This window comes from Cervus elaphus, chromosome 30 (assembly GCF_910594005.1).
Source record: "Cervus elaphus chromosome 30, mCerEla1.1, whole genome shotgun sequence".
In the NCBI taxonomy this organism is placed as follows: domain Eukaryota; kingdom Metazoa; phylum Chordata; class Mammalia; order Artiodactyla; family Cervidae; genus Cervus; species Cervus elaphus.
In genome coordinates, this window is record NC_057844.1 from 4,269,081 (window position 1) to 4,285,283 (window position 16,203).

A 16,203-nucleotide genomic window follows, 5' to 3' on the forward strand; every position below is an offset into this window, starting at 1 on the left:
TCATCTTTTTTTTAAAGATACTCTTTATTTTATTTTTTATTGGAGGATAATTGCTTTACAGTTTTGTGATGGTCTCTGCTGCTCATCAGCAGAAGTCAGTCACAATTTTATATGCATATAAAATACAGAGTTTTATATTATGAAATTTAAAAATATTATTGATAATTCAGCATTGTTTACATTTTCTCTACCTCGTATGGGCTTCCCTAGTGGCTCAGATGGTAAAGAATCTGCCTGCAATGCAGGAATCCAGGTTCGATCTCTGGGTTCAGAAGATCTCCTGGAGAAGTGATCTGTCTGCTCTGTCCATGGGATTCTCCAGGCAAGCTTCAGTATTCTTTTCTGGAGAATTCCATGGACAGAGGAGCCTGGCAGGTTATAGTCCATGGGGTCAGAAAGAATCAGACACATATAAAATAAAAAACTCCCTCTTGAGCCTCTCTCAATTCCACGCCTCTAGGTCATCATAGAGCGCCAGGCTGGGCTCCCTGAGTTATATAGCAGCTTCCCTCTAGTTATCTATTTTACTAGGTAGGAGTGTATATATGTCAGTGCTACTTTCTCAGTTTATTCTACCCTCCCTTTTCCCCGCTGTAACCACCAGACCGTTCCCTATGAATGCTTCTCCATTTCTGCTCTGTAAATAGTACTGTTTTTCTAGAGTCCATATTATGCATTAATATACCATATTTGTTTTTCTCTTTCTGACTTATTTCACTCTGTATAACAGGCTCTAGGTTTATCCACCTCCCTGCAACTGACTCAAATTCATTCCTCAGTGGACATGAGTTTGGGTAAACTCCGGGAGTTGGTGATGGACAGGGAGGCCTGATGTGCTGCAGTTCATGGGGTTACAAAGAGTCGGACACGACTGAGCGACTGAACTGAACCACAACTTCCTTATCCATTTAAGTGTTGATCCTTTTAATCTTTTTATTTAATGCTATAACCTTTTCTACATTTTGTTACTGTGTCCATAGTTAGGTTTCAAATAGAATTTATTGTTTCTCAAAGGGAATTTTAAGGATTGTGATTAATCTTACTAATCCTTCTAAACTTGCCTCCAGATGACATCTTAGCAATTGGCCTTCTCAGTTTGCCTATTTCTGATGTTTAACAAATTACATATTATTTTTTGGTCATTTTTTCTTATTCTTTTGAGTTTTCCTACATTTTTCTCATTTTTCTATTTGGACCTCACTGTATTCTGAATGAACTGGGGAAAAGCCTTCTGAATTTTGAGGCACATTTATCCCCTGAGTTTTCTTGATTTTTCATTGCTTTAGGTGATTTGACAATGGTGTTTTCATTTTGTGAGATATAAATCTTTTCATATGTTTTTTCATTGATTATTATGAGTAAGTTCTATAATCATAAATGAGCTAATTTCCCATGTTCACTTTCTTTTAGTATTCCTCTATGTTAATGTTTGGACTTCTCTTGTGGCTCAGCTGGTAAAGAATCCGCCTGTAATGTGGGAGACCTGGGTTCGATCTCTGGGTTGGGAAGATCCCCTGAATAAGGAAACGGCTACCCACTCTAGTATTCTGGCTTGGAGAATTCTGGCCTGGGTCGCAAAGAGTCAGACACAACTGGGCATCTTTCACTTCAGTTCACTTCATATTAATGTTTACATTTAATCCTAGGATCATATGCAACTTGCTTTAGTACATATGCAGCTGTACATGATGTACAGATTTAGATTTTATTCCCTATCAGTTATTCATTAATTATCTCTTTAAGATCACATAAGTGTTATATTTTTGTGCTTTCTAGTGTCTGCTAATGGGTTATCCCTTAGTAATTCCATAAATCTCTTTTGCAGTATCATTTAGCTCATTTGTTCCTTCTTGTTCTTGCATTATTGAAGATTATACATATTATAATTTCTAGGAGCATATCCCACATTTATAACTGTTGAGTTCATTATGTGTGAATGAAGCTGATGATAAGAACACAAATGATGTTCTTATTATTCCTTTCTAGTTGATCCATGATATCCTTAGGAATATAGGCTTACTCCAAGAAAGAAGGATCATGTTTTCTCAATCTCATGAAAAATAGTGTTTTTATATGAAAATACCTACAGATAAAATGATACAAGTTTGGTATATAAACGTAGTGGGTAGTGATAACGAGGTCTGAGTGTGTTCAAGAAGTAACATCTGTCACTGGAGAGAAGAAACAATAGTAGTAGAATAAGGGGGGACCAGTAAAACATTACATCTAATGCTCTGAAAATATTCTTATACACTTCAGTAACTTTTGAGAAGATCATTGGGTTTGAACATTAGATTTATGAGGTATGAGTGTGTTAGTTGGTCAGTTGTGTCCGATTCTTTCTGACCCCATGGACTGTAACCCACCAGGCTCTTCTGTCCATGGAATTAGTGCATGTATATGGAAGTGGATAGTGGAAGAATACTGTAGTGGATAGCTGCAAGTATTCTTGCCTGGAGAATTCCATGGACAGAGGAGACAGATCTGTTCTCCAGGAGATCTTCTCTACCCAGAGATCAAACCCAGGTCTCCTGCACTGCAGGCAGATTATCATCTGAGCCACAGGGAAGCCCATGTGGGGTATAAAAAAATGTAAATAATGTTGACTTCTCAAAATAGCATTTTATCTCTTCTAGTCCATTTGGATAGTTTCCATTAAAATTTGTGTTCTAGTATTGCATATTTAGAAAGCATCACTACGAACAAAGCTAGAGGAGGTGATGGAATTCCAGTTGAGCTATTTCAAATCCTAAAGGATGATGCTGTGAAAGTATTGCATATTAGAAAGCATATGCCAGCAAATTTGGAAAACTCAGCTGTGGCCACAGGACTGGAAAAGGTCAGTTTTCATTCCAGTCCCAAAGAAAGGTAATGCCAAAGAATGCTCAAACTACTGCACAGTTGCACTCATCTCACACGCTAGTAAAGTAATGCTCAAAGTTCTCCAAGCCAGGCTTCAGCAGTATGTGAACCATGAACTTCCAGATGTTCAAGCTGGTTTTAGAAAAGGCCGAGGAACCAGAGATCAAATTGCCAACATGCGCTGGACCATTGAAAAAGCAAGAGAGTTCCGGAAAAACATCTATTTCTGCTTTATTGACTATGCCAAAGCCTTTGACTGTGTGGATCACAATAAACTGTGGAAAATTCTGAAAGAGATGGGCATACCAGACCATCTGACCTGTCTCTTGAGAAACCTATATGCAGGTCAGGAAGCAACAGTTAGAACTGGATGTGGAAAAACAGACTGGTTCCAAATAGGAAAAGGAGTACATCAAGGCTGTATATGGTCACCCTGCTTATTTAACTTATATGCAGAGTACATCATGAGAAACACTGGGCTGGATGAAGCACAAGCTGGAATCAAGATTGCCGGGAGAAATATGAATAATCTCTCATATGCAGATGACACCACCCTTATGGCAAAAAGTGAAGAGGAACTAAAGAGTCTCTTGATGAAAGTGAAAGAGGAGAGTGAAAAAGTTGGCTTAAAGCTCAACATTCAGGAAACTAAGATCATGGCATTTGGTCCCATCACTTCATGGGAAATAGATGGGGAAACAGTGGAAACAGCGTCAGACTTTATTTTTCCGGGCTCCAAAATCACTGCAGATGGTGACTGCAGCCATGATATTAAAAGACGCTTACTCCTTCGAAGAAAAGTTATGACCAACCTAGACAGCATATTAAAAAGCAGAGACATTACTTTGCCAACAAAGGTCTGTCTGGTCAAGGCTATGATTTTTCCAGTGGTCATGTATGGATGTGAGAGTTGGACTGTGAAGAAAGCTGAGCACTGAAGAATTGATGTTTTTGAACTGTGGAGTTGGAGAAGACTCTTGAGAGTCCCTTGGACTGCAAGGAGATCCACCCAGTCCATCCTAAAGGAGATCAGTCCTGGGTGTTCATTGGAAGGACTGATGCCGAAGCTGAAGCTCCAATACTTTGGCCACCTCATGCGAAGAGTTGACTCACTGGAAAAGACTCTGATGCTGGGAGGGATTGGGGGCAGGAGGAGAAGGGAACGACAGAGGATGAGATGGTTGGATGGCATCACGGACTCGATGGACATGTGTTTGAGTAAACTCCTGGAGTTGGTGATGGACAGGGAGGCCTGGTGTGCTGCGATTCATGGGGTCGCAAAGAGTCGGACACGACTGAGCGACTGAACTGACTGACTAACTGATTGCATATTTAAACTTTAGTTATATGCAGAATGTATTTCTCTGGCATATTGTCTGAACATTAGGGTGCTCTTATGACTTGTAAAAGTGTTGTGCACTGCCTAGCAGATTTTTTGTTTTCATATAATTTTGTTTTTAATTGGAGGGTGATTGCTTTACAACATCGTGATTGTTTCCGCCACACGTCAGCGTGAGTCAGCCGTAGGTGTCCATGCGTCCCCTCCCTCCTGAACCCCCTCTGCCTCCCTCCCTCCCCAGCCCTCTAGGTTCTCACGGAGCACTGACATTGGGCTCCCTGCGTCACACAGCAGATTCCCACTAGCTATTTATTATATCTGGAAATGTGTGTTTCAGTGTTACCCTCTCAAATCGTCTTACCCTCTCCTTTCCCCACTGTGTCCAAAAGGCTGACCTTTATGTCTGCATCTCCTTTGTTTCCCTGAAAATAGGATCATCAGTACCAGCTTTCTAGAGTCCATAGACATGCATTAGTGTATGATATTTGTCATTCTCCTTCTGACTTACTTCACTTTATATAATAGGCTGTAGGTTCAGCCACCTTATTAGAACTGACTCAATTGCATTTCTTTTTATAGCTGAGAAATATTCCATTGTGCCTATGTATCACAACTTCTTTATACATTCATCTGTCAATGGACATGTAAGTTGCTTCCATGTCCTAGCTATTGTGAATAGTTCTTTGGTGAACATTGGGGTACGTGTGTCTTTTTCCATTATGGTTTCCTAAGGGTGTATGCTCAGTAGTGGGATTGCTGGGTCATATGTTAAGCAGTTTTCTTAAAAAAGTTTTTTAAAACTATTTAGTAAGGGCAGAAGATATGTAGACTAATAACACACACGTCTAGATAAATATTATGTGTACATATTGGGGTTTTATGGTTCTTTTCATTACAATATGATACCTCTTTAGTGTACTAAGCCATTTCAGTTTTTTAAAAAATCACATCAAAATTGGCACCATTCCTATATTAGGCTAATACTAAGCATTAAAAATCATCCTCAAAACCAACATAATAATATAGAACTGTTGTTTAAATGTAGTTCTAAAACTGGGGAAGAGTAAAAAAATGTGTTACTGAAAGATTCCTCCACAGTAATTATATTGAATATTTAAAATTTCTTTTTATAAATCATTTTTTATTTTATATATAGAAGTACATCTCAGATTCTTTTCTTACAATACTGTAAAGCAGTTATCCTTCAATTAAAAATAAATAAATTTAAAAAATATTCTATTCTCACCTTCTTTACTATGGCTCTTTTTTCCCCTCCTTTTAGCAATCTTCCTGAGCTCTTTCCGGGTGCCATACGAGGAAATCAAAATGATGATATTGGAAGTGGATGAAGCACGGTTGGCAGAGTCTATGATTCAGGTAAACAAACAGAGAGCTTAAATTCCTATATTTCATTGCAGGCTTCTCATTAAGCAGAAATCTGTAAGTGAAGCAAAATTATTAAACCAAATCATTCAACTGGAAAATCTTCGCTGCATAATTACTTTTAGCATAACTTCTGTGTTGCCAGGAGATAGAGTTTCGCATGTTCTCTCTCTTTTTTTTTTATTTTATATTTTCATTTGTTTTTATTAGTTGGAAGCTAATTACTTTACAATATTGTAGTGGTTTTTGCCATACATTGACATGAATGAGCCATGGATTTACATGTGTTCCCCATCCCAATCCCCCCTCCCACCTCCCTCCCCATCCCATCCCTCTGGGTCTTCCCAGTGCACCAGCCCTGAGTACTTGTCTCATGCATCCAACCTGGGCTGGTGATCTCTTTCACCCTTGATAATATACATGTTTCGATGCTCTTCTCTCAAAACATCCCACCCCCGCCTTCTCCCACAGAGTCCAAAAGTCTGTTCTGTACATCTGTGTCTCTTTTTCTGTTTTGTATATAGGGTTATCGTTACCATCTTTCTAAATTCCATATATATGTGTTAGTATGCTGTATTGGTCTTTATCTTTCTGGCTTACTTCACTCTGTATAACGGGCTCCAGTTTCATCCATCTCATTAGAACTAATTCAAAGGAATTGTTTTTAATGGCTGAGTAATATTCCATGGTGTATATGTACCACAGCTTCCTTATATGGGCATCCAGGTTGCTTCCATGTTCTGGCTATTTGCAAACTTAATATAATGCTATCAAATGATTACATTTCAGTTATTTTAAATGACTGTTTCTGAAAGGCAGATTGTTTCCTTTTACATGTATGTTTATTTTTTTTTTTGCAGTTAAGTCTAATAATATGCTAATTTAAATTTATTTTTATGATCCTTATAGAATATGATTTTCTTGGGCTTGTATGTCTTTTAAAGTTGTATTTTTGTTTGGTCAAGAAGATTGAGGGAGTTTTCTCTTTATTTAGAGTTACCATTACTAACAACCCTTACTTGAGTCATTTGTGTTTCTGTGAATACTAGACATTTTTTACATAGTATTCTGAGTCATTCAGAAGGCTGGAAGATTTTTAAAATAGTTTCTGCTCATAGGATTATTTTACAAATGTTTGTACCCTGTTGGCAGAATTGCTTCCTGAATTCTATGTGAACTAACATTAATACTGGTCTTGACAGAATTTAAAGTTGGAGAAGCAAACCACAAATTTGAGAGAATATTATCTTTAGTTTGTTACCTTTATTCTTACCACAACATACTTAGAAAATGATTTTTTTAGTGATAAAAAGAAACCAAATGTTATTTGTTAGTGTTAACAACTAATTAAAAATATTCTAAATGTTTTAACCCATCAATAAATGGTATCCTTGGAAGTTCTCGGTTTTTTCTGTCCTGTCTTCTAAATGTGGTGTTAATATATAATCCCATCAGTGACTTGTGCTAAGTCTCAGACTCTTAAACTGCCTAACGTAGCAGCCTTTCTTCAAGCGTGTTTTTCCTCCAGCAGTTTCTCTTAGTTTTTGTATTTATTCCTTTTGATCGTGAATGTGCTTTGTTCCTGGGAGTAGATTTCCAAGTTCTTTCACTAAAATGCTTCTACTTAATGCATATGTAGTTTTTATAGCGCATTTGTAAATATTATAAATATATAAATATTTGTATTTACACAGTAGCTTTTAACTTGTTTATATGAATATTTTGCATGATCATGTCTTTTGTTGTTTGAGTGGAAAAAAGTTTGGGTTTTAAAATTCATGTCCGAAGAACATTCAGTTCCACATAATTTATTAACATATTACTTCTCTATTACTACTTTAACCATTTACCACAAATTTGGTGGCTTACTATAAAACAAATATATTGCGTTTTTGTAGAACAAGCCTGGTGCGGTCTTACCGTGCCCGAGTCCAGGTGTGGCCGACTTGCACTCCTCCCTGGAGGCTTCAGGCTTGCTTTGTTTCCCAGCCGCTTGTGGCTGCCCGCATTCCTGGGCTGGTGAACACACTCCTTCATCTTCTCAGCCAGTTACTTTGTAGCTCTGTTCCTCTGCTCACAGAGGCCTGTAGGGGTGTCCTCTGTTCCCCTCTTCCTCTTACTGTTGTGCTCTGCCTCTTCCACGTTTAAGGCCTTTGTGGTTCCATTGGGCACATCCGGGTAATCCAGGATAATGTCTCTAGTTTAGGGTCAACTGATAGCAACTTAATTCCGTTTTAAACCCTGGTTCCCTTTGTTGTGTAAGTTAATATTTAATAAGTTCTGGGTATTAAATGTGGATCTCTTAGTGGGGTTGGGTCATCATTCTGCTTACCACACTTACTAATTATAAAACCAATCTTATGAATTGAAAATCTAAAAATTTACTTTGGACATATGCAAAATCTTTATATATTCATTAAAAAATAAGAATTTCATGCTGTTTGAAGTCTTTATTTTTAATTTTAAAAATACTTTCCAATTGAAAAGTGAAGAACTTGCCTATTTTGAACAGAGCATAGAGAAAGCAGTACTTTGTAATAATCATTAATTAATTTAGCACATATTTTATAGTGCCTAACATATGAAGGCATGGTGTTAGGCTCACTCAGGTATAGGCTTGATCAGACACAGACTTTAGCTTTGTGGAGTTTCTAGTGTGGCAAGGGAGATGGCATTTATATATATATATACACACATGTATATATAATTATAATTTTATATGTATGGTTGTAATACAAGGTAAACCTGGCTGTATAGAGAGTGTTAGACCGAGATGGTGTGTGAGGTGTGCGACTGTGTGTGAGCATGTGTGTCAGTCGCTCAGTCACGTCAGACTCTGAGCTGAGACCCCATGGACGGCAGCCCGCCAAGCTCCTCTGTCCATGGGATTCTCCAGGCAGCAATACTGGAGTGGGTTGCCGTTCTCTTCTCCAGGGGATTTTCCCGACCCAGGGATTGGACTCAGGTCTCCTGCAATGCAGGCAGATTCTTTACTCTCTGAGCCACCAGGGGAGCCTGAGTGTGTGTGTAAAGGTCCTTAAAGGTTGAATTAGTTCAGTCCAGTTCAGTCCAGTTCAGTCGCTCAGTCGTGTCCGACTCTTTGCGACCCCATGAATCGCAGCACGCCGGGCCTCCCTGTCCATCACCAACTCCCGGAGTTTACTCAGACTCATGTCCATGGAGGCAGTGATGCCATCCAACCATTTCATCCTTCGTCCTCCCCTTCTCCTCCTGCCATCAGCCTTTCCCAGCAAGAGGGTCTTTTCAAATGCATCCGCTCTTCACATCAGGTGGCCAAACTATTGGTGTCTCAGCTTCAGCATCAGTCCTTCCAGTGTGAATATGGCATGTATATAGGCAGAGGGATCCTGAGTGAAAAGCTGTGTGGGGCAACTTTGAAGACTTTATTTTGAAAGGAATTTGGGATGGGAAATATGAAAAGGGGAACACAAGGGAAAGTTGGGCCTGTAATTTTACAAATCTAATAGTTTTATTACTTTAGAAAACAAAAATAATGAAGTGAAAAAGTAATGAATTTGTGATGAAAGATTAAAATGTAAGTATATGTTAACTAAAAATATTCAAGTTGATTTTATGGTTATCTAAAAGATGCTGAAGAAATTGAGTGTAATAAATAGGTCAGCTGTCAACTAGAATGATTAAAAGAAACCAAGTCTTTTGTTAATAACCGAGTCTTCTGGTCTTAGGCAGTTTTACTGAGAGAAATTTCTGTTTATAAGGGAAAATCATATTCTTTTATTGTTTTTATTCAGTTTGGTAGTATTAATGTTGAATATTTTTTTAGATAATCTTAAATTTGCCACTTTTTTGTTTTTGGCCAGTCAATCAAGTTTTTGTCCAAAGGTACACAGTGAGTGAAAAACTTGTTCTTTGATCTAACTCTTTGATATATAACATTTCTAACATTATTTTTTAACTAATATAACACCATTGGGGATTTTTTTTCCTTAAACATATTTAGCATGATATAGGTTTAGTTATAATTTGAATTTGACTTTGGGCTTGTACAGAGTTTACTTCTGCTGTAATTTGCAATTGTGAGCACCAACCACTCTTTTTTTCTTAATTTTAATGTCAATATACTAATTTGCTATAATACTATTATTGTCAATCATATTTTGATACAGAGCATCTATATAGACTTTGTCAAAGGGTTTGTTTAATCATTTAAGTTCTAACAAGGAGGCATAATTATATGTATTCCCTTTCTAAGCTGAAGATGATTGAGGCAAAGGGCCGTTACAGCCATGGAACTTAAGTTCTCTCTGTATTCTTTTATCTGCAACATTCATCATCCTGTGTCTTCAATGCCTTTTCAAGTTTTCTTTCACATCAGAAAAGTTACCTTGTCTTGTTTTAGAGATATCTTCATTTTTATTATTAAAACTGTAATCATATTGGTTAAATCTTACAAGTGCTGTCATTAAAATTCCCTTGATTTCTTTTCTATTCTTTCTCTTGCCTGTTAGAAGCAATATGATCTCTTTTATACCCCTGAGTGAAGTGCTAAAATATGTTTGGCTTTGCCTGAAAATTTCTGACATTTAATTCCCTATAGCTGAAATGTAATTGATCACATTTATCCAGGTGAGAAAGCTGTTCCTTTGGTATAGGTTGAATTCTCCTTTCTCAATTATATAGCTAATCAAATAAACATTGAGTAGTGCTTGATTTGAATGTGTAATAACCCTGGATAGAAAAGAGGAAAATTAGTTGCTCTCAAGATACAGAGACTAAAGCTTAAGGCTTAGTATTTGGGAAGTTAACTAGAAATAAAACTGAAGATTAACTTGGTCAATGATTTCCTTCTCACAGTTTATTAGTAAATTTTCCTAGAATTTAAGAAGCACATTAATGAAGATATTTTCCTTTGGTTTTAATTTTAGAACTTAATAAAACATCTTCCCGATCAAGAACAGTTGAATTCACTGTCTCAGTACCAGAGTGAATATAGCAACTTATGTGAACCCGAGCAGTTTGCTGTTGTGGTGAGTACCCTGTCAGCTCTCTTTGGAGGGGACCTCTGTACTGTGAGCAGAGAAAAGAGAATGTAAGGCTTTTCACCTCGTTGCTGTTCACAAATGTTTAATGTTCACCTTGCGTTTCTTCTTAACCTGAGGATATTTATGGGAAGTTATGTTGGTTTTAAAATATGTTGAAATTCTAGCCATAAATGAAGTCCAAGGAGTTTTTTCAAAAGCATAAATGTGATTTTTTTATCTTTTCTATTTAATATGAAAATGTAAAATGAAACCTGCACTCCTATGACTGGAGTGTATTTGTGCTTTATTCTAGAGCTGTATATTCCAACATATTGCAAGAGTAGCTTCACTTTCTCATTCTAATCATTCACTTCAGTTCATCTCATGTTTTAGACTCCAAAATTAGAAATATAGTTTCTCTTTGGAAATGAGGATGAAAAAATTAATGTGTTTTAGAAAATCTTCAAGACTCCTTGATAATCATCTTTTTCCAGCCTCCTATTTTATAGAAGTTGGGATCTAAAGAGATGAAAAAAGACTTTCCAATGTTACATGTTAGCTCTATTGCAACTTGAATTTAAGGTTTTTATCAAGTTTTCTTTTCTCCTGCTCTTACCTTCTACCATTAAATTATCATGTTGATGTTGGGTACTTCAGCCATCATGATGATGTTTGAAGTACTATTTCATTTTTTTTTTATTATATAAGATTTTTTTCCCCTGAGTCTTCAGCTATATTATTACCAACCTCCAGGGACGTGATAGTGTTATATTTATGTAATTCGGAAGGCTCAGGTTGGATGACTGAAGGACTGTGTTTGCAGACTATTATTTGGCGTGTTACTGACTCTTAAACTTCTTCCTGTCTCTTCATAAATCCAGTCTACTCAGCCCTCCCTGCAGTGACTCCCCTGCCCCCAAAGTTCACAGAGTCAGATTAGAAAGAAAAAAAAGACAGGTTTTTCCTGTTCATAGCCCTACAATTTTTATTATAAAACTTTTAAACATTATTTTTAGAAAAATGCTATTTTTTTTTACTAGAGTCTCTCCAGAGAGCTCTTTTATCCTCTTGTCTCTCTCTCTCTCTCTCTTTTTTTCTTTATTTTCTTGTTTATTTTCTGTCACCTGATCAGTCTTTCTCTTGTTTCCTGTGTGACACAATATCTTCCATATGAGACAAGGGAGAATTTGCATTACATTTTTAACCACAAGCTGCTTAGATTTTTGATGTTTGTTCATCCTTTTTGACTCTTGAATGAAAATCATAGGATGTAAAATTACAATTTTGAAATATTCCTATCCATGTTAAATATGAAACGCAAACTTATATGAAAATATTACTTACCAAGAAACTCTTTATGTTGCATATCATCACAGAGATTTAAAACTACTCTCAAAAAAAATAAAAAATAAAACTACTTTCATATTTTTCCTGGTGATTGTCACAGAAGAATGAACTCTAACTTGCAGATGTTTTAGGTTTATTTAAATAGTCAGGTTATGCCTGCCTTTGAGAAACCAGGGTTCACATCAAAGAGGCATGACTTACAAGTATTGTACTCAGAGGGGTCAGAAAGTTAAAATAAGTATATTCCCAGGTACCAGGGCTTTAGACATGATAATTTTGATTTTAAGACAGAAATAGTTTCAGGACATGTCAATGCAAACTTGACCTTGACTCTACACATTCCATGCTGATCATACCTGACTACAAATGGGATATAGAGCGCTGGAGTGATACTGTTGAAAACCATCCGCTATTATCTGTTGATTATGAACATTTCTAAAAATATTGTTTCAAGTTCTGGTTTGTGTTACACTAACATCTTAAAATATATTTGTTTTGATGAAGAAAGGAGAAAGACAATTGAAGAAAAATGTGAAGTTTTTATATACTCTTTTTTTGGGGGTAGGGGGTAGCAAATAGTAATATTCTTCACTTCATCTTTTTTTCCATTCCAGTTTTTCACCATTTTCAATCTGGCTGTCACTATTTCTCAAACCCCCATGCATCGCCCAAAGACAGGAAAACGTGCCTAAAGTTTTAAACAGCTGAGAGTTACCCCCAAAATGATGAACCACGTGTGATGCCTGACGTTTTCTGTTCTTTCTAATTTAAAAACTCAGTGAGTTCACTCATTCATTAAAGAGTGATGTGTTTTCAGTTTATCAACATTGTATAAATGATACCATAATTTGTTGGTTTTAAGAAATTGATTATAATTACCATGTATATTTTTTAAAGATTCTTATAATGCTGTTTCATTTTTAAAGTTATAAGCTTAGTATACTTGTGTATATATTGAAGATGGGCTGCTAACTAGAGGTAAACTAAACTGCAGATTCCTACAAGACTTTGCTCTTGTAGAAAAACCTTTACTTATTGACTAAACCTATATTTAAAGTGCTAATCATTTCTAGCTGAAAAATCTTCACAGTCACAAACAAGAAAGAGTCAGAGGTGGTCGTTCCACCCCAAATAGGATCGAAACTTGCCTTTTTACTTGTTTTCACCATAGATAGACTGGTGTTAACTGTTTCATCTTCAGGTTCTGCACTGATACTGTCGTTTCTAGCATTGTTTTCATTTTCATAGAAATCAGTTAAAACCCTGCAGTTATTTTCATTGCCAGTTTACATTTTTCTTTTATCCAATTATGTAAATTCATTAATTTGATTCATGTGAATTACAGATGTTTTCTATTTAAATAAACATTCAAATCTGATACAGTGGATAAAGTCACTAAAGTTGTTTGCATTATATAATCTGTTTTAATTCCACACAAGAATTACGTAAAACGACAAACAAACAAAATCCAGCTTACCTGGACATCAGTGTTTGTCTCCATTATTTCTGTTTCATAGAAAGGCGGTTTGTGAAAGGAACACATCCAAATTGCTGGTAATCAATGTCAATTAAAGGCCAAGTAGAATAGAGACTTCCTTGGCTGTCCAGTGATTAAGACTCCAACCTTCCAATGCAGGGGCCCTGAGTTTGATCCCTTGTCAGGTAACTGAGATCCTACATGTTGCGTGGTGTGTCCCAAAATACCAGATAGAATATATAAAACACAACATGTAAATTAGAAGTATGTTCTACTTTTGTCGTTGATTACTTACATACAAGTATCCCAGGTTCTATGGTCTATAGAGTATGGTATTCAGATATACTATTCAGAAATGTGTGAATATCCATTAAATTGTATGTCCCTTATGTTTTCTTTAAACAACTAAACCGTTTGCTATGTCTATATTCTCTCCACGTTTCCTGTAATACGGAGTTTCCATATCCACTTTTATTTATTTCTCCCTTGAAATTGAAGCAAAGTTCTTTAATCTTGATCTTATCTCTGTTCTTTAAAAAATAGTCTTAATGCAGGCGAGCTGTATCTTGGTACTTTTATGGTACTAAACATTTAATTGCTCATCTTAATTATGTTAATTACTGGTAATTCAGAATCTTAAGGTGCATCCCTGAACTGATTCTTGCAGCCCTGCTAACTTGAGCCTTGGCCAGTTTGAGCCCGACAGTTCTCAGGAGTTCCAGGGCGCCCCTGTTGACGCCTTGTAGTCTAGTAGTGGTGTTGACATGGTGATAGCTGGTACCTTTAGAACTGATAACCCAGTGCTCTGAATTCAGGACCTAGGACTTTATTGATATTATTGACTTGTTTTGTGGCTGATAGCTATGTTTTCCAGGAAATTTTGACATAAGGGAAAAATAACATATCAAATAGTCTGAACAAGCTGTCATTTAATTCTGAGAGACTAAGTGTGCTAGTCAAGTGATATTTTGTTATTTTAGAGATGTGTTCTGAGAGATGGTCCATCTTTATATCATTCTGTGTAATGTGAAATGAATGAGACAATTTACAGCTGGTTTTATTTGTTGGTTTAGGTTTTGGGCTCCTCTGATAGCTCAGTTGGTAAGGAATCCACCTGCAATGTGGGAGACCTGGGTTCAATCACTGGTTTGGGAAGATCCTCTGGCGAAGGGAAAGGCTACCCACTCCAGTATTCTGGCCTAGAGAATTCCATGGACTGTGTGTGTATAGTCCAGGGGTTGCAAAGAGTCAGTCATGACTGAGCTAGTTTCACTTTTTAGGTTTTGGGCAGAAGACATTGAATACTAATCAGTGTGCTTAAATTTGAAACATTCTTTTCCCTAGACAGTCCAGGATAAAACTTTTTATTGAGAAATTGTTTCATATTTGGAGTGCCCTAGTCTCATGCTTTATTCAGCTTAATTTTCTATCAATAATATTATAAAAGGAAAGTGTGCTTCTTAGAAACTCTCACTCATTGGATCAGTTAGCTATCTTTTTTCTTGGATTCCTTACTTTTCCTCTCTTCAGCCTTAGTATCTCCTTGTTTATTTCCCTCAAATACTGCCTACTCATCAAAGGCTGGTTTCTGTTGAAAGAACCTGATTTTAGTTGTATGACTGTATTTTTTTATATTTGCAGTCATCTTTTGATCAATAAGCCATTGGTAAAATCACTGTGCTCACAGTGGTACAGTTAACTGTGTGAGAAGTAAGATATGTAAATACTCAATGGGATCACAAGATTTAACTGAAGCTTAGATAGAGGCCTAGAAGTTGCATTTGAAGCTTGGTATACTAGAACTTCTTTGATTAAAAATTCTAAGCTTTTGAGTATTTGTCTCCACATTATTTAGTTTTGTTAAGCTTCCAATTCTTCAAAGGAATTGTAGTGTTTATAAGAAATTGAACAAATGTTTTGTTTGTGTACTGTATTTTGATCTGCCACCATTTGGTGTCACTGTAGGGCAGGGCTTTTAAACTTTGTGCAGTAGAGACTTTTATTTTTAACCAAAACATGTTGTAAGAAGTTCATGCAAATTTCCTTCCATTAAAAATGCCTCATTTTAAAATACTTCTAAATATTCTTGTTATAAAACATTTAAATAACGTCTAAAAATATTGAATACAATGTAAAAGTTTCCTTGTATCTCACTACCCACTGCATTCCATATAAATGATCTTTTTAAATGTTTTGCTGGCTTTCCAATCCTATTTCTTTGTATTTACAAATGTATGCATATTCATTTGCACATTGTTCTAAAACTTTTCACCATGAAATATGTTTTGGAGATTTTGTTTTTATGATGTGATGTTTTGGAATTCCTATATGATATTTCATGCTGTGCTCAGTCATGTCTGACTCTTTGCAGCCTCGTGGGCTATAGCCTGCCAGCCTCTTCTTTCCATGAAATTTTCCAGGCAAGAATACTGGAGCAGGTTGCCGTTTCCTACTTGAGGGGACCTTCCTGACCTAGGGATTGAACCCTTGTCTCCTAAGTCTCCTGCATTGGTCAGGGGATTCTTTACCACTGTGCCACCTACTGATATTTTTGATTTTTTCTGTAACTATTTCCTTAATGAAGGATGGTTAGTTTTGTTTTCCCCCAGGTTTAAAAAAAATAATTCTTCATACCTTGTTTGCATATGTGTTTGGAGGGAGCGTTTTATAGAGGTTATGTGCATGAACTTTGGGTTTAAATCCTACATCAGCCTCACAGGCTTTGTGATCTTGGGTAGTTGTTCATTTTCCTGTACCTCACTTGCCTTATTTGTGAAACTTACGTTAGTTTC

The 16,203-nt window shown here is 36.4% G+C and overlaps 1 protein-coding gene across 6 annotated transcripts in view; it reads left to right on the plus strand.

Moving 5' to 3' along the window:
• Positions 1-16,203, plus strand: part of DIAPH3 (diaphanous related formin 3) — a 530,827-nt gene that overhangs the window by 248,256 nt on the left and 266,368 nt on the right. For all 6 annotated transcript variants that reach the window (XM_043892388.1, XM_043892390.1, XM_043892386.1 and 3 more), the window contains 2 exons: positions 5,484-5,578; positions 10,492-10,593. In XM_043892388.1, coding sequence (XP_043748323.1) covers positions 5,484-5,578; positions 10,492-10,593 — 197 coding nt within the window. The remainder of the gene's footprint in view (positions 1-5,483; positions 5,579-10,491; positions 10,594-16,203) is intronic.